This window comes from Aythya ferina (genome assembly GCF_964211825.1).
Source record: "Aythya ferina genome assembly, chromosome: 2".
Classification (NCBI taxonomy): Eukaryota; Metazoa; Chordata; class Aves; order Anseriformes; family Anatidae; genus Aythya; species Aythya ferina.
This window is the reverse complement of record NC_140297.1, coordinates 99,785,614-99,809,935: the sequence shown is the minus strand read 5'-3', so window position 1 is coordinate 99,809,935 and position 24,322 is coordinate 99,785,614. Positions and strand designations below refer to the sequence as shown.

The 24,322-nt window shown below is 37.3% G+C and overlaps 1 protein-coding gene across 6 annotated transcripts in view; it reads left to right on the top strand.

Moving 5' to 3' along the window:
• The window catches only part of ZNF407 (zinc finger protein 407), a 335,386-nt gene that overhangs the window by 228,915 nt on the left and 82,149 nt on the right, over positions 1-24,322 (top strand). For 3 of the 6 annotated variants that reach the window (XM_084508877.1, XM_084508878.1, XM_084508879.1), the window contains one exon: positions 6,776-6,954. In XM_084508877.1, the coding sequence (XP_084365003.1) occupies positions 6,776-6,954 (179 nt within the window). Of the gene's footprint in view, positions 1-6,775; positions 6,955-7,710; positions 8,273-9,140; positions 10,152-24,322 lie in introns of those variants that run through there. The other 3 variants (XM_084508880.1, XM_084508882.1, XM_084508881.1) reach the window with 3 other exon arrangements.

Below are 24,322 nucleotides of genomic sequence, written 5' to 3'. Positions count from 1 at the left end.
CTGAACCTCCAATAGAGGTTTGGATAGCAGAGAACTCTTCAGCTGAGCAGGAAGGGTCAGACATGTAGCAGCATGTTAGCTGGATGCCACATTGTAAGAAATGTGACCATTTGTGAGACTGATTAACTGTAGAGTAATTTGCCTACAATTACAACAGATTCCCCTTTGCTTGCCCTCAGATTCCAATGTGTCTCAAAATATGATGTTTTAGCACCAAAGAGGCTGAGGGTTTGAAGGAAGAATCACTGGGCAGATTTTTTACAGACTGTGGTATCCATGAGGTCAAGCTAATTGCTCCTTATGACTTTGTGTTTCAAAAAAAAAAAGAAGTATTTTTTTTTTGTTAGTTTAAATTAAAATTTCAATAACTAAAGACAGTTTTCCAAATTAGCTTGTTATTTTCTGTAAACTAGGCACCTGCAAATTTTTGGTTAATAACTGAGGTAAAGAGTCTTCAATGATACATCCTGTTTTTCTGATAAGTTTGCTTTCATCATAACTGCTTGGATTTCAAGAATAAAGCATCCATTGAATTTGCTATTTTTCAGTCAAAACGTTGCCATTTCTGTGTGCTTCTCGTAGGTTGCATAGCAGGGTACTAACGGTGCAGAAGACCTTCAGAGTGCTCCCTGTACCAGAGTGAACTTGATTCATACCGACTAGCAGGGAAAAACAGAAATCTTTTCACTCAGTCGGCTGTATCACTGTGTTTGTTTTCATGTTGTAAATAGTGACATCCGTGGAGCTGCCACAAGGCCTTTAGGTTATATGCATTTCTCTGCGGAAAGAGGATGTTTGTACCTAGTGTCCTGAAGAAATCTTTTTGTGAAAGGTTTATTTTGTGCTAATATAAGCCCTGCAAGGTGCTAAAATTTTTAAAACTTAGTGGGCTAGATAATTAACATTTTGCCTCATTTGTACCTCTGAAAGCTTCCATTTCCATGTCTTGCAGTAAGCATCTTTCTGAAAATACCAGGCACTGCATAATGGAAGAGTGTCCTAATTTCAGTCTCCTATTAGTAAAACATCTTAATAAAACTAGGTTGTTTCCTGCTACGTTTCTCGCAGCTGTTGAATACAGTGCTAATATATTATCATGTACAAAACCCTTAGAAAAAAATAGAAGCATTCATATTCTATATGGGCAGGTTTAGAATTAACAGAACATGTTTTTATGAATTTCTTTCTTAATTTTTTTTTTAAATAAAAGAAAAGATGAGGACAGCAGATACCTCCGGTATCGGGCAGCCACAGCTCTGCAGCTAGCTACAGAACTGGGCTGTTCGCGTGGGCTGCTTAAAGCAGCGCTGGTGGCTGGAGGAGGGTGGCTGAAGGAGGATTGAGCACGACCCCCTCCTTCCAGCCTCAAGACTAGGGCTGAGCCCCTCTGCATGGGCAAGAGATGCCCAAAGCCTGTCCTCTTACTGTTTGTACTGCTCACTGGCAGGGCTGGCCGGCTGGCTTGCAGAGAGAAGGAAGAGGAGATGGGGGAATATGACCACCTCCAGCACCAACTGCAGGACCTGCAGGCTGCCCAGTCCCCACCTTGCATGAACTTGCTGCAAGGCTCCTTGCTCCTCACGTGGCTCCCTGCTGCTGACTTTGAACACCCACCTCTGCCTCCTGCACAGTGCACGCCTGTGCTCTGCCATCCTGGAAGCCCTTACCCTAGTGTTGTTTCCAATGGGAAGGACCTAGTTTTTGACCAGTGGCACACCATAACTTGCCAATGCAATTGAGAAAATGGCTGCATAGGGGCAGTTATACTGCTCTGAGGGGTGAGAGGAACAACAGTGTTTTCTTGCTTTGGAAGGAAGGCAGGTCTGAGAACTTTTGCCCTGTGCACTAGCAGCATGTATTTTCCCATTGTCCTGTAGATAAGGCGCTCCATTTCTTGCTTTTTAGCACAATACCCTATTTTTGGTAACAGAACTGATATATAGAGATAGGAGAGAGGCAATGGGAGGACAAAGCAAATAAAGGCAGAAGCTTCTCATGCTGACAAAATGTCTTGGCAGTGTATGCTACCCCTAACCTTCCACTTCCCTCTGTGCTCTCCCACCAAGCAGATTAATGCTGCTAAGAAGCAGATGAGGGCACTGAGGGTTGTGGCCTGTAGCACTGGGCTTACTTGTCACTCTGTGGATGGTGCTTGTGCAGACACAATTCCCAGTGGAAAATCTGAATAAACTGTTGTGTTCTAGTCCTTCGGATAGCTGAGTTTGCTTTAGACTCTATTGTGGATAAGCTTTGAGCTTCATTGTAGTAGGATGCCACTGGAGATGTCCATTGGAGGCTGCTTATTATTTACTGTTAGAGTGCCTACACAGCTTTTTTCACTGTGGTGTGCCTTTCCTATCTAGGTAATTACCAGTATCCTGAGACTTGGTTGAAAAATGACAATGATATCAGAAGTAAATTAAATCTCTCTTGGAGGTATTGTTCTTGTTGAAGAGCAGAGCTCAGAGGGTGGTGATCCATGGCACAAAGTCTAGTCAGAGACCAGTAACTAGCAGAGTACCCCAGGAGTCAATACTGGGTCCAGTCCCATTCAGTGTCTTCACTAATGGCCTGGATGGATGGGTCAGAGTTTACCCTCAGCAAGTTTGCTGATGGCATAAAATGGGTGGACACCAAGTTGAACACAAGCCAGCAATGTGCCCTTGCTGCAAGATGGCCAACAGTATCTGGGTACTGGGTACTGCATACCAGTACCTGGGTATCTGGGCTGCATTTGAAGTACTGCCATAAGTAGGTTAAGGGAGGTGATCCTTGACAGCTGCTCAGCACTGGTGAGGCCACACCTGGAGTGGTGTGTCCAGTTCTGGGCTTCCCAGTACCAGTGAGATCTGGATATGCTGGAGAGAGTCCAACAACGGGGTTACTAAGGTGATGAAGGCACTGGAGCAGCACTTACATGAAGAAAAGCTCAGAGAGTTGGGACTGTTTGGCCTACAAGTTTCAGGGGGGTTCTTAGAAATGTGTATAAATAAGTGGTGGGAAAGTGAAGATGGAATCCTGCTCTTCTCAGTGGTGCCCAGCGACAGGACAAGAGGCAGCAGGCACAAATGGAAAGACAGAAGGTTCTGTCTGAACATGAGCAAACTTTTTTTTTTTTTAATGTGTGGGTGACTGAGCACTGACACAGGTTGCCCAAAGAGGTTGTGAAGTCTCCCTCCGTGGAGATACTCAAAATCCATCCACACAAGGTCCTGGGCAAGGTGGCCCTACTTGAGCAGGGCAGTTGTATAAGATGACATCTCTCCTCTTGGAAGAGACAAAAGGTCTCTTTCAAAGTCAACCATACTGTGACTCTGTGGCAAAAGTACAATTCTACAATTAAGTAATTGCCAGTTTATGAGTTTATGATACTCCCATAGGAGCAGTAGAAGAAAGACCGAAAACTGGCTGGTAGGTATGGACTTGTAATGACAACATGAAATGTGCATTTAGAACAGTGATGTGAATGCATCACTGTGCAATGAGCATTAGAGATTTAAAAAATAATCTTTTTATCTTCAGACAGAAAGAGGTTTTCCTTTCCTCTTAAGCAGTAGCTGGATTTCTCAGGAGAAACTTGCTATCTGTCTCCCTTACTTCACAGCTCTGTACCTTAGGACAAAAAGTGCAGGAGCTCTCCTGGCCATGTGCAGAGGAAAACACTCCTACACCTTTCCCAGTACATCAGTCTTTGATAGAGGATGTTGTACAGGCCTCTTACTGGGAACTGTGGGCCAAGCTCCTCATGTTTCTTGTTCATCCACAACATTTCCCATCTCCTCTCTCACCATTGACTGAAATGAATGCTGAAAACTCTCCAGAGGTCTTCCATTTCCCCATAAGAGAATTGTCACAGAGTTTGAATCAAGTCTTATAAACCTTTCTTCATTTCTGATAAGGCTCACTGGGAGGAAAAGTAGAAAGAAAAGAAATTTCTGTACTGCTTCTCTGCATCAGCACTGAATGCAAACCCATCGACTATAGCTTCAAACTAATTATGTCTCACTAATGAGTGCCCTTCCTGTTATTTCAGTGTGGAAAAATTGCCAGAAATATATACGTTTGGTTTTCAAAACGGAAAATTGGTCATAAGGACAAAAACATGGTTACATTTAGAAATAATGATAATAATTTAACTATGAAAACTCTGTTTTAGCCTGGAACAGAGGCTAGCCTCTTAAAAGCTGCATTTATTTCTTTGCTGCTGTAATTCAGAGTGGGACTCAAAAAAAAAAAAAGAAAAAAAAAAAAAGACTTTATTCAAACAATTTCTTTTGTGCTGGGCTCTCCATTGCCAAATTTCAGAACAAAGGGAATCTTTATCTCAGAGTTTATAAACTCCTGGAAGTGAATTTTATAGCACAAAGCCTGTCAAATGTTTAACTATCATCACTATTGCAGCACTATAATATTTTAGTTAGATGTTTATCATGGCATAGCTTTAGTGAAAACACAGTGCTGTTTAAAATCACAGACCTCTGTGTTTAGTCGTATGAGATGAAGTGATGTAAGTACACACATACACAGAGTTTGGGTGTTGTGTTTTGTGGATTTTTTTTGGTCAGCCATATAATAACATATTCGTATAGTACTCATGAGAAGACTCCTAATAAAACAGATGAAGCACATTGAATAATTTAAATATATATATATATATGCAGTACATTTTTTGTCATGTCATCTTTAAGGGTATTACTTAGCTTCAAAAGTGCTTGGATTTGCCAGTTGTTACCTTCCTGGTTTACTTTATGATTGCAATTGCTGCATTGCAACCTAATACGAGAGCCATTTGTAATGCCTTGTGATCTCGTGTTCCTCATTTCAGATTAAGCTTTTCTGGGCTCATCACGTGGAAAAATATATATATATATTTAAGTTATGATTTACCATGATAAATGTATCAGTATGTGGGCATGTTTAGGCACAGATTTTTACTGATAGCTAAATAAATGAGTCTTCAGGATTGCTCTGTTTAAAGTGGTTAGAGCAAATTCACAAATCAAAGGAGATAGGACTGGCCTTTTATGCCTTGAACAGGCTGGGTTTTCTTCACAGTTCTTACATAGGTTTCCACAGATCCTTTATATATTTCACAGAAATATTTCAAAGTAAAAAGTTTTATATCTCTCCTGAACATAGTATGAGAACCAAACTAAAAGGATTCAGATATTTTATTTCAGATTTGTATTCTCTACTTTAATCCACTGCCCTTTAAAGTATAACCCACGATAGAAGGTTACCAGATTGTCTCCTGCTTTCATTGCAGTGTACACTATCCATTTTTTTTATAAAATACATGTTTCACTTTAACAACATTTATGAGCACTGTAATTTTTTTTAGGGCTGAATCCTGAAAGATGCTGAGGACCAATATTTCCCATATTTTTCAGTGAACATAAGTGTCTTCTCTGACATTCTTAGGAGTCTGATCATTATACTGGTATATAGCAGATGGACATGACAGAGGGTGAGCTTTGGCAGCACCGTAAGGCAGTTATCATCTTTACTATGACCATCTCCAAGGGAGAGACAGGCACTCCAACAGAACTTCAAGCTGCTACTTCCAGTTTATGTTGGGGGTCTTTTTTTAGGTGCTTGTTACGGTGATATTAGTAACAGTGGTGAGCAAACAATCAGTTGCTCAAAACACTACCCTTGTTTTACTTGAGTACTTTTGAAGTATCATGTATTTATATATTTCAATTGAGTGCTTGTACTTCTTTCAGTGAAGCTTGATTAACATTCTTAGTTTAACCACATTAATAGTGTACAGTACTACAGACTAAAGTCTACAAAAGAAATGGGTATACGCTAGCCATTATTTTAATTCAAGAATAATCATTAGCTATTTATGCTTGAAATAAATGGGAAAACAATATTTTGTATACGGATTTTATCGCATTCTTAGAGTAAGTGGGAAATTCTAATACAAAATAATTTTGGAATGATACTGCAAAATTTTTAATACTGGAATTTAAAAAATAGTGCCACGTCATGGATCTCTCTGTGGATAAAGCAAATGTAAGATCTTTTTCTATTCATTTTTTTTTTCCAGAAATATTATGAGGGACTTTCCTTGAAGCGCTTTCCTTGAAGTGCTTAAAAATGTATATGTGTTCTGACTTTTATATATGAAAACTCCAGTGTTCCACAACAGCCGTATTTCAGATATAGATCAGAATCTGTGCATATTTTCTAAAAGGTGTAAACTTGAATGGCTCACTTCTGCTTTCTAATAACAGTTAATAAGATGAGATAAGAGTTGATGGAATATCCTTACAAAAATCATTTGCAACAGCTCCTCTGAAGTCTAGGAACTGTGTTGGAAAAGTTCACCTGAACACTGTTGGGAATTTTATAGGCATCTGTGCATGTCTCTAGCAGGGTTTATTCAAGACCTAGCTGTTAGCATGGTTAAATGAAGATCAGTTTTGGTAAGTTAAAGAGTTTTGCTTAATGTCTGTCTGTAACTGATTACCATCCAGAAAAATAAGAATGATAAGGCTTTTGCAAATGTGAAAAAGCCTTCATTTTTAAATGATTCTGGTTCAGATACATTGCACAGTTAACCTGAAACAGGAACCTTCATGCAGGGGACATCTATACAAAACTTAAGAGAATACAAGAATCATGCAGGTAGTGAAGAATGAGCAATGGATACCCATTTTCTGTTATAACACTATTTTATTTTATTTTCAGCCAGAGCTTGAATGACTAGTATTGAATAAATTATTATATACCTTCTTTTTATTTTTTTTAATTTATTGCTTTTTAGGTCTAACTGTGCTGAAAACATCCGTAAACACATCTTGCATACAGGAAAGCATGAAGGAGTGAAAATGTATAACTGTCCTAAATGTGACTATGGAACCAATATCCCCGTGGAGTTTCGTAACCACTTGAAAGAACTACACCCAGACATTGAAAATCCCGATCTGGCATACTTACATGCTGGTAAGGTCATTCTTCCATTTGCTTTCAAATTCTTCACTTTTCTAGGTGAGCATGCTGAAATGATTGCAATAAGAAAGCTAGCTGTTATGTTACTATCATTTATTCTGAAGAAGAACATGATTTTAAAATGGGCTTAGTTCTTGTCAAGTTTTCATAAGGGGTGAAAGTTATGTGTCAAGCACTGAAATCCATTCAAGTTTCATCAGCAAGGTTTGCAGTTTAATGCGTAAATATCAGAAATACATGCTATTTAGATGCTTCATTTTGAAATTTAGTTACACTTTTGTACAGAGATATATTTTTTAAACATTTGTATTAAATTTCTTTACCTACCCCACTCCTCCAAGAACAGAAAAACTAAATTCCTGAGCGAATTCAATATCAAATGAACATACACCTTTAAAATTTTCATTACAGTGAAACAATGATTAGCATTAAAATACAGAACAGCAGAGATCCATCAATAACTTGCATGGATGTTTTGAGACGTTACATTAGAGAGCACAGACATGAGAATCACTGGAGAAATGCAAAACAAAAAAATGGCTTTAGAAACAGGAACTAAAAGAAAAAAAGTTGGGGATGTGTTCTGTTTAAGAAGAAGATAATTTTTATAGCAGGGATTTTAAAGTTCAGAATAGAAGGCAGAAGTATAGTTGGAGCATCAGGATAGGAGAAAAGAGTTCAGTGGAAAGAGTTTAGGAGAAATCATACAAGCGTAGACTGGAGCTTAAATGAAATGTGATCTTAATTCAGGAGAGGAAGATAACTTAGACATCACTGGGAGGGAAGACAAGTCAGAGCAGAGGGAAAAAAGAACAGATGGTGAGAAGAAAGAGTTTGGGAATCCAGAGGAGGAAGAAGCTATGTGGGCCAAATCCTCCCTAAGACGCAAATTAATCTTCTATCGAAGTCCTACTATTAGTACTGTTGTGTCAGATTTGAATCTTCTTTAAGGAATTGATCTTGTAATTTTTGAGAGTCACATACCTGTGAAAAGGATGACCTAGAGAGTTTTCATTCAGCACTATGCAGTGTTACAGTCAAGCTATTTTAAAACCTTTCAGTCTTCTCAGAACGACTGCTTGCTTTCCTGACTAGAGGCAGTGTATTATTTGTACCATATATTTCTATTTGCCAAGTATTCCACTTCATTTTGGAACCAATCATCATGTCATGTCAGCATATGGTGGATAATATCTGGATGTGCAAACAAAATGCTAGTTGGCGGAATACCAATTTCAAAATAGGTCAGAAAGCTGATCACATTTCACCATAGTCCTGACTAACATGAATGGATATTGAACTCAGATCTTAAATCCAGACACCGTTGGGTTTTAACTGCAATAATCCCACATAAAATAATATGAAAAATTAGAATGCTTTCAATAGACAAATATACATTATTCATGCATGAAAGAGGTTACACTGGTAGAACCACGAGCATTTTTCTAAAATTACAAAGTCTGCGTAAGTTTTCACATTGTTTGTTCAAGGCTCCATATCTAAGTTAAAAAAAATTGCTCATTTCAGCATAACGTGGTTAAAATTATTCAACTTGCTTGTCTTGGCAACACAGGAAAACTGTCATGGGTTGTATTCTAATGGTACCTATTTTTTTAATACATTAATACTTATCCTGGAGAAATCCCTTTACACTAACGAGGGTTCTGTACAAACACACTAGAAAGAACCGGTTGTCACCTTGTTATTGCTGTGGTAGCCTACAACTGGTATACAACAAAAGCATGTTGAAATATTATTCACATAATCCCATTGCTAAAATAGCAATACTGTATTTTCCTTTCAGGAAGAAACACTCTTAAAGCATAGGTGATAATTGTGCATTTACATCAGAGTTAAATTAAAGGGTTTTTCTTTTCTTCTGTTCAAGCCATTCTGACTGCTGGACATCTGTGAGTTAAAGATTTTAGAGAAGGTTTTCAGAGCAGTGAGGGGATAACTCCTGTGCCCTGGCTAACATTCCTTATCAAAATAAGATTTGTTCTATGTCTAGCTCATGGTTACTGATTGTTTGTTGGTCATTGCCGGTACCCACAGAGAATCCACAACACGACTTAGAACCTGTTAGGATGATAGGAGTATGAAAGTGTCATACAAGATCAATTTTTTTAGCTTAAACATATTTGTCTTTCTTTTGTGTTCTAATATTGCTTTGTAACGAGAAAGCCATCCCCTCTGCTTCTGCAAGCAGAATAGAATAAGTCTAAACGGTGGCAGAAATGGACACCAACTCCAGCTCCTTCCCTGCCACTTCCCAGGACCAGTCAGAAACTCCTTCACCAGAACCCACCAAGAGTGGAGCTGTGGGATGCCTTTCAGGTGTGTCTGGGAGTTAAAATCAAGTTTATTTCTCATCTGTGAAACTGAGATTATCAGTTGGATTTCTAACTCAAAGTTAATGCTCTTTGAAGTAATATGAATTTCTGTTCAGCTTTCTTTAGCAATTAATACACTCCTTTATGGAGTGGCACGAAGAAGCTTAAGATGCATTTCTAAGTCTACAGAAGGTGGAAGGGAGAATAAGTTATGTGAGGAGGATACTGTAAATGATAGGTGACAGCCCTTTCTACATGTATTTTGCATCTTCAAAATCCTTTGTATTGTGAGGAATAGATGTATGGAAATGCCACAAAACCAGGTGTGCAATACTTCTTTTCCCTTTTTGCTGTAGACTCTGTCATAGAGGAAGATATTTAGCTGTACAACTATATTCCTTATAAACCTTAAGAAGTACCATTATATGTTTTCAAACAGCAGCAATCTAGAGAATACTTCTGTGTTTAGTTTTTAAAATGTACTTCATTTCAGAAGCAGACCTTTAATGCATCCAAGCCAACAGAGGTATATGTGCATCTGCACATTAAATTATGGATTACATTTGCTAGATTCCACTTCAAACGCCAACCTACGTGTTTAACTTCTGATTTTTATACAAATCATCAAATCTGGTTTTAAACTGTCATTGTGTGTGGTTCTGTAAGAGCTTTATGCCTGTTTCTTGGTATTCTGTAAGCCATTTTCTTGAGTTCTATGTTGAATTTGAAATTTTGTTTAAAAAAAAAGAAAGCAGAAATCCAGTGACTGCTGATTATCTGCAATATTCATGTCTTTTTAAAAATAGTGACAGTTAAGACACTGATAGATTTTATAGCTGTTCTAGAACTGAAGTGGGACATTTAGCAAGCTAAGGTGTCCTGCAGTCAATGTTTTAGTTATGGTAATTTGGCTATAATGGAAACTACTCATATTATTCTTGTTTGAAATGTGCAAATCTGAATATTTGTCCTTATGAATAAAAAATTAATACAGTGAGTGAATTGTAATATCATGTTGATGACCGCCAGTTCGGTGATTATTTTTTTGAGTGAGATTAAGTGATAAAGAAAATTTTTCTGAGTTGCGCAGTATGGACTTATCTTTATGACAAAGCTAGTACAGAATAAGCTGAAGAAATCATTGGATATGCGTTGCATTTCCAAGTTTCTTGGATGTGTTTTTTTTCTCCCAATTGACTCTACATCTCGATAATGAGTTTAACTGAACCTGATTGCTTTGACAAGTGGGACAGGAGAATGGCCGGTACCTGTGGTAGAAGCTGAAAGGGATCGGTACTCCAGCTGTTTTTCTCAGTGCTTTTTGTCTGCTTTGGAACAGCATCGCTTGATAGTGATAATTTCAGTTTGAACTAAATGCTCACCATTTAGGAGCTCTTGTCTTATAAGCATTATGATACTATTATGATGCATTATTTATATCCAAAGAGAATAATATCTATGGATTGACATCTCCATTATTCCACTAGCTGCAGAGACCATGGCATCTCACTGTGTGCGTAGTAGTCTTGTGTGGATACTAAACTGGCTGTAAGGCAAAAAGCTCTTTGGAGAGAAGAGGAGCAGTTTGCTAATTATTGTTTTCTTGATCATGTTGAAAGTTACACGATGATATTGCTTTTTTCTGTATCATTATTTCTGTGCTGCACTGTTAGAAGTGAACATGATGTCCAAGAATGAGTGCCGCTCGGGGAAGTCAGAATAACCCTTTTTCTGTGTGTGTTACTGATGCAGTGGGCTTGCTCTCTGTTTGAGTTTCCCCTTGTGCAAAATGGATGCAGTGCCTACATAGTTCAAGGCAAAAGGCTTTTGCTTAAAAATGGTTTCACAATAGCCAGTTATGTGATTTGGGAACTGCTTAAGACATTGAACGGAAAATTTGGAGGCAATTTTCCTAATTTAGAACTAGCAGTCATTAACTATTTCTTGGAAATCTTTAAAAAAAAATCAGGGAAGGCAGATCAATTTATCGTTTTCTTTGGTAAATCCATTCTTCCTTTGAAAGCCGTATCTTGCTTGTGAGGGACTCCAATTATCCAGCACGCTCTGAGTGTCTGCCACACTTGGAGCCGGTGGGTGCGGAGGATCACTTGCCGCTATGGCTCCTGGCAGAACAGAAAGCATGAGCTGGTTCCCCTCACTGCACAGCCCCGTTGTGGAGCGTGCTTGGGAGCAGAGCTGTAGTGCGCCTGTGCCTCCGTGAAAATTATAGGTGCCTCTGGGGTTGGGCATCCGCAGAACAAAGATCGTGACGATCATGTTTTGGCAGTTTGCTGCCTACATGGTGATTGAAGGCTTAGTGCTCATGAAGAGTTACATAATTCATGACCAAAATGATAGATAGGCACTTGATTATAGTGTATGAGTTGCTTCACAGGGAGAAAATATCAGACGTGCGCTACTCCTAATCTAGCTGAGAAAAGCCTAAGAAAAATCAGTTACTGAATGCGTAGTCAGACAAATTGAAATAGGAAACAAGGTGCAAACATTTAAATATGAAGTCAATTGAGCTCTGGCAGCAACTAGCAGAAGAAATTGTTCCCATTCCACTCTTTTGAGCCTTAAGAGGACTGGATGTCTTTTTGGAAGATAGGTTTGAAGGAAGGCCCAAGGTTGCTGGGCGCACTGCAAAACTAATTAAATGTTATTTAAGGGGCTTTGATATACCAAAAGTCAGACAATTATCTAATGGTCTTTTCTGCTCTTAAATCTTCAAACACTGTTAATCTACTGCCTCTAGGTAAGGATTGTGTCTGTGGATCGAAAGTGCTGTGGTGTTGTGGTAGTAAAGGTAGCTGAGGGGACATGTAATTCCCCCCAGGTGGTCTTTCTCCTGGAGATGACATTCCCATCGTCAGCACTGAATTGGCACTCTGTGAGCCACACTCCCTGTGCCCAGCTAGAGGTACACCTGCCTTTTTGATACGTCACTAAATTATTTATAAAATACATAGGAACATACATTTATTTACATTATTTATATTTTAAAGAGGTGTTAGAAGAATCCTTGTGAAATTCTGCTCTTTTATTGGGCAGTCTCCTTGATGTCTTACTGGATCCTGAGGACTGAAATCAACAACAAAAGCAATCATCTGTGCAGTAAACCAGGCCTATATTTTGATTTTTTCTATTTTACCTCAGGAGAACAGAGTTAGGGGACGTTTTAGCGCTTTCCAGACAGCACTGAAAACAAGAAGAGTTTACAGCAAAGTTCCTTTTATGCATCAGTTTGAAAAATATTTTTCTAAACTTTTTTGAAGTGCAGTTTTCAAAAGGCTGTGCCCTCCATGCTTTTCCGTTTGCATTTCTTTAGCTTTCAAGAAAGCAGGCTTTGCTAGCAAACTGCAGCCTGATTACATCATCAACAAGGGACCAAATTGTGATGCTATCAGTTGTAACAGTTGCAATATTCATGAACGGAATTCTGAAAGTTCAAATAGTTAATCCTAAATAAAATTGTGATCTTTATCCCACTTGACAGCTACATTTATCAAATTATTAAGAGAAAAAATTGATTGCTAAAAGTTATGGTGTGATCTATTATGTGATTTTATCAAGGTATAACTGTATTACCAAGTGGAAACTGCAGACTTATTCAGAATGTGAATTGCACACACATAACCTGATAACGTAGCAATTATACCAGTATCCTAGTGCTTTTCTACTCTTAATTTTTTCCTTTTTTCTTTGTCCTTTTTATTTTACAACTTCTGATTCTTCAGCAGAAAATAAAAAGTTGAAACAAATTAGGAAAAATCAATAAATGAAAATTTCTGTTTTCTATTATACTCTCTGAATTCATCATGCTACAAAAGTATAAATTCAGTGAATGCTATTTATCAATGAAATAATGAAAATACAAGTCAGTTAAGCACCTATGCAAACTTGTATTTGATACCTTAAGTAAAGCCTCCAAACAAAGGATACATAATTTTATTCGCAAGTATATTAAACTTTTTCTTGGTATAGTTTTGCTCTTAGTCTTTATCACAATTTAAATAAAATATACTTTAAATGCTGTAATTTAAAACAATATTAAGAATCTGCCATTGCTAGATACAGGCAAATCAGGTAGAAGGATTTTTTTTCTACAGGAATATTGCTTGGGTTTCTAGTCAGATAAAACATTATTTTTGATGGCTGGTGTACTTAAAAAAAAAAAAAAAAAAAAAGAAAAAAGAAAAAAAAGCAGCAGCTCTGCTTCAAACAGGTTTGCTCTTGTCATAGCTATTAGTGCCAGTCTTTCAATAGCATGTCATGTTGATTGGCAGACACTCCCTTTCCTCTTTTGTGAAGAATAATAATTTTAGTGTGTGCTTGAAATAAAAACCTAGTATAAATGATTTTCTGTTTGTAAAGGAGAAAGCTAGGTTCCTTATAACCTATGTAGATTACGTATTATTGTGTTTCAGGAAAAATTAATCGACATTTAAAAAAAACCCTAAAGCGTAAGTCATTTGATTATTTTTATATCTGTCTTCTATTCGAAGGCTTCATATGCCTAGCAGAGCTTCTGTAGGCAGTGTCTTTATCTGGGCAGTCGTGATTGTAAAGTTGGTCCTTTCCAAGAAGTGAGTGTCATGAAAAAAGATGTGAGCTTGTGAAAGTATCTTCTCTTCTTATGTAATATGTCGCTTTTGCTCCTGCTGTTGAAGACCTTAGGCACTCCTTTTATAGGTCTTTAGTTGCTTTTCCTGAACAGTCAGCATATGATGCTGCTGAGTGACAAGAAAAAAAGGTGTTGAGATATTTTGATGCAAATACTACGTCACCTAACGTGAAAAAAAAATATCACCATTAACGTAGTTATGTTCCATTAAGTGGACGGTATCCTCAGATGAGAGTGAAGGCTGTGAATTTCACTAAAGAAAAAATGTTCAAAATATAGTTTTAAACAAAAGGAAAATATTGCCTAGACCAAAGTCTGGAACTTCTCTTAATGCATCTGATCATCAGAGGTGTACTGTCTGTCATATTGTGCACTGTTTTTCCATCAGAAAAGTTGGTGCTGTGTTGCAGGGTCATTGTGCAAGTGTTTTTCATATTTTATAGCACCAATGACATTTGTAGTTGTCATCCGGTACTCTGTTCACTGCCTTTCTGCTCATGTCCCACTGTGCTGGGGATTTCCAACCCCATGTTCCTTTCTGAAAGACTGTCCCAAGCAGTTTGAATCTCTTTGCCTGTGTCTATACAAATAATCTGGGTGCAAGCACACTTTGCTGGCACATACCTGCTTTTCTGTCCTTCTTCTTTGTGCCATGATGGTTTCCATGGGACAGGACCCAGACATCTGACCTGGAAGGCAGCTGTGCCATGCTGGCTGAAACAGAAATCTTCATAGTTTTTCAAAATTGCTGTTCAATCCTAATGCCCACCTTGTATTGGCCCTCAAAAGATCATCAGACGGACATCTGCTCTGCAAATTCCTTGCAATCCATTGCATTGTGTTGGTAGCCACACACAGCTGATATTCACAAAGACTGTTGCCTTTGCAAGGAAGTCAGATTCACTGATGAAAAGAAGGTAATCTTACTTGAAGGCATTACTTCATTACACTAATAGATAATACATCCTTCATGAAGAACATGAGACATATTATTGGCTATTTGGTGCTAAAAATAGGATATCCTAACATAAAAGTTTTAAAGCAAGGCTGAAATATTAAAGTACAGAAGTAGAAGTCCCTTAAGATGAGACAGCACATCCTAGAAAGGCAAAATACTGAATTCTGCTAGAAAATATACTGGTATGTGGTAAATAGAGATAATAAAAGGAAATAATAGTATTCAACTATCAATGTGTATATATATGTTTAGATAGAGAGAGATATAAAATTTTGAGGTAAACACAGAAAACAGGATATCAGGTTCATCAAAAATCCTTTTGAAACAAAAAACAATGATGAACCTCACAGAAGGATTAAAAAATAAAGATGTATAGTGCACAGGAGTCATTCAGCATATTTTTAAATGTCTAGATTATCCTACACAAAGAAAATTTAAGTTATTTTCCTATTAGCAGAAGCTCTTTTAAGAGTAAATCATCCAGTGTATCATCCAGGGCAGTTATACTGGAGTACTAAGAAATATGAGGCTGTTAAAAATTTTTGTTCATCAAAGTAGACTTAAGGTGTAAGAGGCAACTTGCAGGAGAATATGAAAATGTTGACTTAAAATGTTTTGTGATTTTATATATTCATATATATATGTAGTATAATAAATACCTATACTTAATATCACATCATTGTCATCCCTATTATGAACAAATTATTGTATTACTTGGAGACTTGAACTAAGAGTACTTCTAAGACCTAGGAGCACACTGTATTTCAGTATAACCACATAGCAGAGTATGTTTTGCCTACATAATAGGCAAAATATGGCCTATAGGCCTTTTTCCCTGTGGCTATACTTTATTTAGAGGACACTTAAAATTTCTACTTAGGAGATACTACCAACATCTCAACAACCTGTCCTGAAAGAGTGATAAAGTACTAATATTTGTAAGTCTCTTTCCATTCACTTGCTAGCCATTGTCTCAATTTAATTATTTATTTAATTATTTTTTTAATTTCAGAAATGTTATATTTGGTTATCACACAAAATTTGGTTACTACACAAATCGGCACAAGTAATAGCAAATAATTCTGCAATCAAAAAGATGTTTAAATGTATGTGGATAACGTTAGATATGGAAGGATTGAATCAAGTGCTCAGTGCTTTACTAGCTCAGGTCATTAGTGAGGAGAAGAGCCCTCAACAATAATTGCTCCAATGAATCACAAATCATTGGCATTCCATGCTGATTTTTAAAATTTCTTTTGGGCTTTCTTTTTGTTTGCTTTCATTGATCCAATGTATGCTGCACCGACATTCCATTAATTTCTTGACTTGGCATCTTGGATCTTGACCTTTTGCAAGTAGGATGCCTTGTCTGTCTGGTACACGTGTTCTTTTGTACTTCTTCTAATTTCTATTTTACTTCCAACAGTTCTTCATAATTTTTCCCATCTTTTCATTTACCAGATCTTTGGTACCTTTCAAATGCTAAATGCTCTCCCATATATCCTTAGTAACCATGCTGGATTTTTCTGTCCTTTTTAATATTTAGGTTTTATTGGATGAATGTAGATTGCACCTTCTCTAACTGTGCCTTAAATAATTGCCACTTAAGGGAATTAAGAAGTACAAGGGAAGGAAAATGCTGACCCATAGACTAAGCAGAAGGAAAAAACGTTCCCACTGGGTCCAATTTCCTAAGAAGGACCATCAGGATAGTGACTAGGACCTGAAATTATGGGCTGAATGACCTCTAAAAAATTATCAGTTCAAAGAGGAGCTTGTCTATAACTGTTTGCACTAAAGGAAATGAAGATAGGTAGAAGTCTCGCAGAAGAAAGATTGCTTCTCTTTCTTGGTGAACATATAAGCGCATAATATGAAACTATATCTCATATAAATACATCGCATGCCGACTGTCTATAATTCTTGTATCATGTCAAAAAACCACGGAGGCAGATATCATATCTCTTAACTCCCAGCGGGTCAGTTAGTGGGGAAACCCTTGTTCTAAATGGGAAGATGAAAAGTACATCTTCTGAATTTAAGGTATTTTATGCAAGTCTTGCATTTATTGGAAAGAGTGCATGCTCATCAATATCTAATGTCAAAGAAATGGGCTGTACTAAAATTGCTGCAGATTTAATACAGATGTTTTCCTTCTCTGAGCCCTTAGCAGTCTGATTTTCATATAATGTCCTCTGATAGTATAAAGGGACTTTAAAGTGAATGCAACTTTCAAATAGATTGCATAGGAACTGGAACACAAATGGGCTTCTGATAACACAAATCAGTGGCTCAGCTCCGCCAGGCTGGATCAAAGGCACTGCTGGCTTACAGAGGCATCCTTCCAGTGGCTGGGCTATGAGAAGTGCTGGAGGTATCACACATCAGGAGGCAAAGCTGCTGGACAGCGTATTTAAGGGGACTTTTCAGATAGCTGAAGGACACAATAAGTTCCTGCTTAAATAACATTTCAGAAACCTGGGTTATTTTTACTGGAAGAGTTTTTTGTTAGTGATCATTGTATTGTAGCTAAAGGAAAGACTTGGTTGCTATATACTGTTTGGGAATATAGTGGGGTTGCAGAGGTGATCAACGTACTTAAAAAAAAACTTTAAGAAAACTACTGAGCTATGTGCCTCTTTTGTATCTTGCCAAAGTGTTACTTTTTAGTCTAAGAAGTAGCGGCAGATAACAGTTTCCAGAACACAGTTTGTAAAAGATTTAGAAGAAGTGGTCTACTTTGAAGTAATAGCATCCAGAGGGAACTACTGAAATGAAATCATCTTTTGATAGCAAGAGAAAGATAAAACCTGGGTTATCTAATTATCTCAGGGGATATCAAGTTTTTAGGGAAATGTTTTTAATTTAACATTGATTTTAGATTCAAGATATATATCTGAAATTCAGATAACTTCAGAAAACTTCTAAGAGAAGAGTGGAGGAGAGGCACCGATTGCAGAAAGGTTTGGTCAGAAGAGATATTAGCTAAGTATTTAGTTACAGAAAAAGTAAATGGTTATAGGTAGGTCTGAGCAGTGTAAGGTTTCTGAGGATCTTGGAAAAGTAGGGAAGACAAAAGATACTTTCATGAAGACTCTGGGTTGACTCCTTCAGAAAGTACTTTAGCATTGTTGCCATCTTCTCACTAAAACTGGAAAGAAAGATTGGTTTGTGGGGGATGATTTTGTACAAGGGATTCAGATTTGAGCACAAAGTGGGTTTTGATAGGTGGCTGTGCAGGTGTACAAAGTGGCTCACAACCTAAAGGCCGTCTATTTGTAATGTTAGTGCTTGTTTTATGTGGTGAGTCTGCTGTGCTATATGTAAAAATAATGCTTTTTGTCTGCCATCACCATAGGACACTTTTAGGTGTGTTTGGAATTTTGACAAAACTTGTTATCAGACTGGGTTTTTTTGGTTGGTTGGTTGGTTTGTTCATTTGTTTTTTTCCGGACCAGAATTTTGAAAATAAATGCCTTCCTTTCATATGAACATTAATGGGCAAACTGAGATGATTAAAGTATTTTTTGCCAATATTTGAAGAAAATCAGTGTAGAATTTGCAATCTGATTGCTCTTGATGTTGATTGACAGAAATAGATCTTTTTCTTGAATAATGTAAAAATACAGATGCTATACAAAGAAACAGCGAATGTAAAATTGTACTTCAGTTTAAAATTTAAAGTGGGTGCTGATGAAGGTCTCGGTGCATTTGAAGTTAGATCTTATTAACATAACATTACATTATATCTCTCAAAGCCAAATGCTGTTGTGTCCCCACCACTGGCTTCACAAGACATACATGTATAAATAATGGTGAACATTAATATCTGTATTTTTTTTTTTTTTTACTATTTTACATTGGTATTTCATGTACTGTCTCTTTCTTCCACAAGAAGGTAATTGTACACGTACCTACATTGTTAGAAAAATGCATGAAAGTAGATAAAATAATTACAAATATCTATAAATAGATAAAAGATAAAATAATTTCTAATAGACTTTGGCTAAGTAGGTTGAAAGAAACCAAATTATAGTCCTTATTTTTCAAGAATTTTTGAACATACATACACCCATATTAGCACTTACCAGCATTATTCACGTATTTACTACCTGGTTCTATATTTGAAGAATGTTTAGAACATATTCCAAGTTTTTGGGAGTATTGGGGTAGTTTTTAAGGAGTCTGAAGTGTTTTGGAAAGCCCATGTTATCTGCCTACCATATTTCAATTAATTTTTTCATAAAAATTACATATAAATAAGCAGAACTTCTAAAGCTCTGGTGAGGAAGTACAGTATTAGTTATAAGAAACTGCCATGATGAGAATAGGGAGAAATAGAGCCAGTCCAAGTTATCAGCCTGTATGTTGTTATGCGGAAATGCTATACTCTGCTGCAGTGTGGATTGTAGGGAGCAAGATGTTTTCCAATAATTAAAAGCCCTAGGCTTCTAAGATGCTTAGAACTAAATGCGGTTATTGTTCCAGTTATATGAGATAGACGATAACTTAAATTGCATATTTTCACTTTCCAGTAAACTTTTACTTTTTTGCTTTCGTCGTTTAGAAATGGAGTTTTAAATGTATCGAATTGCTATGAAAGTCTTTCAGCAAAATAAGGACTGTGAGTTTCTAAGTGCTATGGAGAGATGGGATTTGTCTAATTCAGTAGGTGTTTAATTTTGTAAGCTGGAATTTGTAATAGATATGTCATGAAAAATAAAACTGAATTTATTTCACCTATGGTATTCAAGCACACTTATTTTGCCATAAAAATATTGTATTTGTATTTCATACATTGCTAAAAGTATATGTGACAAATTTATTATTCTGTAGTATCATGATTTGGTTTAGTTTTTATCATATAGAACCAAAATTTCATTGGCAATTTTTGTATTTAAAGGCTTGTTAATCTGCATTGATTTCTTAGTTTGGTATGGATTCTTAGCTGAAAAATACAGTACATCACTGCCTGTTCTATCACCTGACAGCAACTGATAAAGCATCCGTGCAGAAAGTGTCAGAAAAGGTTAATATTTATTGATTTTATGGCGCTACAACCAATGTAGTTTTGCCATCAAAGATGTATGGCCACCAGCAATGGAATCTGTAAAATTGCAGGTTGGACGCTGGTTTTTATTATAACCTATGCCAGTATTCTGGCCTTAAAAAATGACAGATATTTAATTTAAGACAAAAGGCTCTGAAGGTGCAGCTGCTGTGTACCTGGAACGGGAATTTCGTATTCTAAAATGAAACCCTAGTGCAACGCTTTAAAGCTTAAAGGGGGAAAAACATACAACCTTGCATTGCAAATGACAATCACATTTAGCCTTTTCATCCACTTAACTACGTGCTATTGATCTGTAGAAGGTGCCCAAGCAAGTGATAGCTGAAATTATGAGCAATAAAGGGCTTGCTTCTTCAAACAAAAAAGTATATAATTAGGAGGCGAGGGGGAGGGGGCAGAGCCTGTGTTTGGTTTTAAAGGCGTTTAAACAAGATGGACTGAGTGCAACAGCAGTGTTTAAGTGTACACAAGGAGAAATCTGGTTGCCTTGAAGCATAAATCCATGGTCTGGTTGCAGCTTGTGTGTAAAAATTAGGCCTGCACTCCAGCCTTTACATTTATCTCCATCAGGATTTGCCTGACAGAAAGACAATCTGTTGGTTTGTCTGCATCAACTAGGGAGAGGAAAATCTTGTGAAGCTTTGGTTCTTCTAAATGCATCCCTAGTTTGCATTTTTATTCTATTTTTCATTTACTGACTCCCAATATCAACTTCTTCATAACTGATAGTTCTATTGATATTTCCGGAAGGTTTTCAAGAAGATGGAAAAGTACTTACTGAAGTGCTGAAAATTAGCCCACTAAAATACATACAGACATACAGGGGCTTTGTACAGGGAGGTTTGTAGGGAACAACAGCGAGATCTGTCCCCAGGTTTTTAGAATTCCTGTTTAACTCACACTGACTGCAGAATTACCGCCTTCGTGGTACAGTTTTGCATGCAGATTTTTCTCTCCCACTCTCTTTCAGGTTCAGCTGTAGGGACAGCAGCAACCAGGAGGTTAGTCTGGAACAGAACCTGCTGATAATTCAGCAGTGAGGAGCTCTTATTTTAACCTGACCAGCAGAATAAATTGCGTGGCATACAGTAAACATGCATTAGATCGCCTCTTGTCTGTACCACATTTTTCTGTTGAGTTTTATACTACTAGTTTGTCTGGCTTCCTTTTCCCCAGACAGCTTACCCATTTTATTGTGCTCATTTAGAGGAAAGAAAAACTGTTTGTCTCCTTGAAAGGCAAGAGAACAGTGAGCGGAAAACTACTTTTATAGCTAAAATACCATTATAATATATGGCAACTAAAATTCTAAAATTGAAAGAGAAGATACAAGAGAAAATCTTAAATCATTTTTTTAAAGCCACTGACAATTTGAAATATTCCCCATGAAGATTTCTATTTTTTTGCCTTCCTTCCTTGAGCTTAGTAAAATGTGATTTTTTAAATGATTGTTAAAATAACTTGTTTAATTTCAATAACTCAAATAAGATCCATTCCTCATATAACTCCACCTTTTTTATTTTAATGACTGTGTCATTAATCTAACATTTTCCATTTTTATTGTGCTTCATTTTTCCCCCTTCTGATCACTTTAAATTATGACTATGAAATGGCATGCATTCAGCAGCAGCATGCTCTGCCTGTGTTTTTACATCTCTTTTACCCCTTTCGTTCTCATGTTTTTACCCTTCTGTGCAGCCAGGTGCCAACAACATTGCGACTGTACGGTGGCCATAAGCGACCTCCAGGCCACAGCTATGGGTGGCAGCTTAGTGACAAAAGGTTTTTCAAACACTTCATTTTTATTTTATATTTTTTTTTAATTAAATAACGCTGATATAAACTATTTGTTAAAGTTTATAATGCCTTCACCCCCAAATTGGTCATTACCTTAGGTAATGGTTGATATGCTAGGTCGTTAGCTGATTTTAACAAATGATTTTGTGGAATTATTACTTAATTCATAATGCAATTAAACTTTAGTGCCCAGCAATACACAACCAAAGCCATATATTTATCTTGGATTGCATAACCATGAAAAGACTGCATTGCTTAAACCATTATCATTCGCTGAGTAAATAAAATTAATTTATTAGAAAATTTGCCACACACAAATTTGATATAAAACTAAGAGATAAGGAAGAAAATAGGCAATTGGGGGCTGCAGCTCACTCGGTGATCACACGTGCTGATGGCTCGTGCAGCACTCTGGCCCTCCTCACAGCACCCATGTGCAATGGTAATGAAAATTGAGAGTGCATACAATTCTTAAAATTCAGATTCTACTTGTATTCACCTGGCTTTTTGTCTGATCTTCAGATACAGGATGTGACGTGGTCCATCAGATTAGGATTCTTGTATGGTAATACTGCCCTGAACGCCCGTGTGTGCACCACGTGTGTTAGCAGCAGTACTGCAAAATCCCTGTGCTACTTCCGAGTAAATGCACAGAACAAAAAGCAGCATCTGCTTATGTCGCTTTAAGAAAAAAGTCAGCACGAGCCAGAAATTATTGCATTTTATTTCAGATGTAAGAAAGGGTATAGAAACACTGTATGTTTGAAATCAACATACCTCTGTTTACAAAAACATACAGGGAGCAGAGTGTTTCCTCAAGAACCAGAATGAAAAAATAGAAAGCAGCTCTACTCTGAGCGTGAAAATTGCACTGGTGATTATTAGCAGTAGAGTTACAGTGCTACTGCTGTTTGGGGATAGAGTTGGGGGCAAGTCTGCTTGCAGGCGCCCCTGCATAAGCTCTCTTTGCCCTTGATGGAAATCAGTGCCATTTGGGAACCCACTGCACGGCACAAGCGGAGGCTGAATCCAGGCTGTTAAAACCAGAGCGCGTGAACTTCAAAGCTGCAGCACCAAGGGGCTAGCCTGGACTAATCGTCCCCAAAGAAGCAGGGAACAGTATCGCATTAGCGCAGCTACGCAGCCCCTACATCAGAGCGGGTTTGCCTCTGGCCGATCCCTCGTGCAGCCGGGAAGTGAGGGGTCTGTGCTTCAAAGCAGAGCTTGTTCTGTTGGAAGCAATTGGCTGAAATCTCCAGAGTATTACTTAGTTATTAGACAGGGGGTGAGGGGGAAAGTACCTTCTCTGGAATACTGAGATTGCAAGAGGTTTTGGAGCAATGGACATAAATCTCACCAGCCCCACACAATCCTGCTCACAAGCCTGCACACTACGTCACCCGTATGCAGAGATGCACAGAGCCCCTCCAATGGGGCATGAGGATGTCTTGCTGTTGGGTAAATGCTGCACCTGCCCTCACAGATCTATAGGACATGCCCTGGCATTCAGTTCTTAACAATTCTTTAGTAGTATTTTCTTTAGTTAGTCAATTACATTTCTATTTATCCACTGTCTTCCTCAAGCATTCCTTGCTTTAGTATGGAATAATTTATTCAGATTTTCTTGATCCTTCTTGCTGAAGTTATAAATTTGATAGCATTGCTATATTGACTGGAATGTTACAGAGCAGTTAGCTTTTATTGGTTTTGTAATCTAAAGTATGTGATTTTATTGGTCATTTTTATATCTCAGATTTCATCCTTTATTAGAATTTTGAACTATATCATCTTCAGGGTAAGATTTATTCATTGTGCTAAGTACACATTTTAAAATGCTGATTAATTAACCTGTAATTCATCCTCCATCTTAACAGTTAATTTCAGGATTTTCTTTGATACAACCATGAATGAAGGGAAATGAGTAAACGTCATCTCTGTCACTTTTTTTTTTTGTCTCAAGAGACACTTGTAAGAGTTGCAATATCCACCCTACCTCTTCTTTTTGCTTAAGGAAGGAAAGAGTAGTAATAATTTTCTGGAGCGTTACGTCAAGACTTTCCCGTGTCTCTCTTTCATTGCTCTGGGTCTGGGTATTGCAGGCAGAGATGGGAAGATCCCACTCCTGTTTGTATGCCTGTAGTCCAAATCACAGTTCTGTAATCATAATTTCACTCTGTAGAAATCTTGTGCTATTATATGTGATTGAAACTGAGATATTAGAATTTATGGTCCCTGATCAAATAACCTAATCTTTAAGCACACTTTACATCCTCTCCTCCTCTAGGATTTTCTTCTTGATTTTGTTACTGAGGCATTTAGGCCATTTAGGCATTATTTTTGGTAAATAAATTGTATATTACTTACGGAGTATGTTTAGATTTCTCTTAAGTGTACCTTTAAAAATATTTGTTATTTTTGGAGTAAATAAAATACCTTTTAATTGTTTGAAGCTGTATCTTGCATAACTAATATATATGCTCAAACATGACTGTTTCTTCATGTGTTCTACCTGGTAAGACTTAATTACTTAAAATCCAAGTCTCCTACAGATATGTACACCAAAAGAAAGATACCTT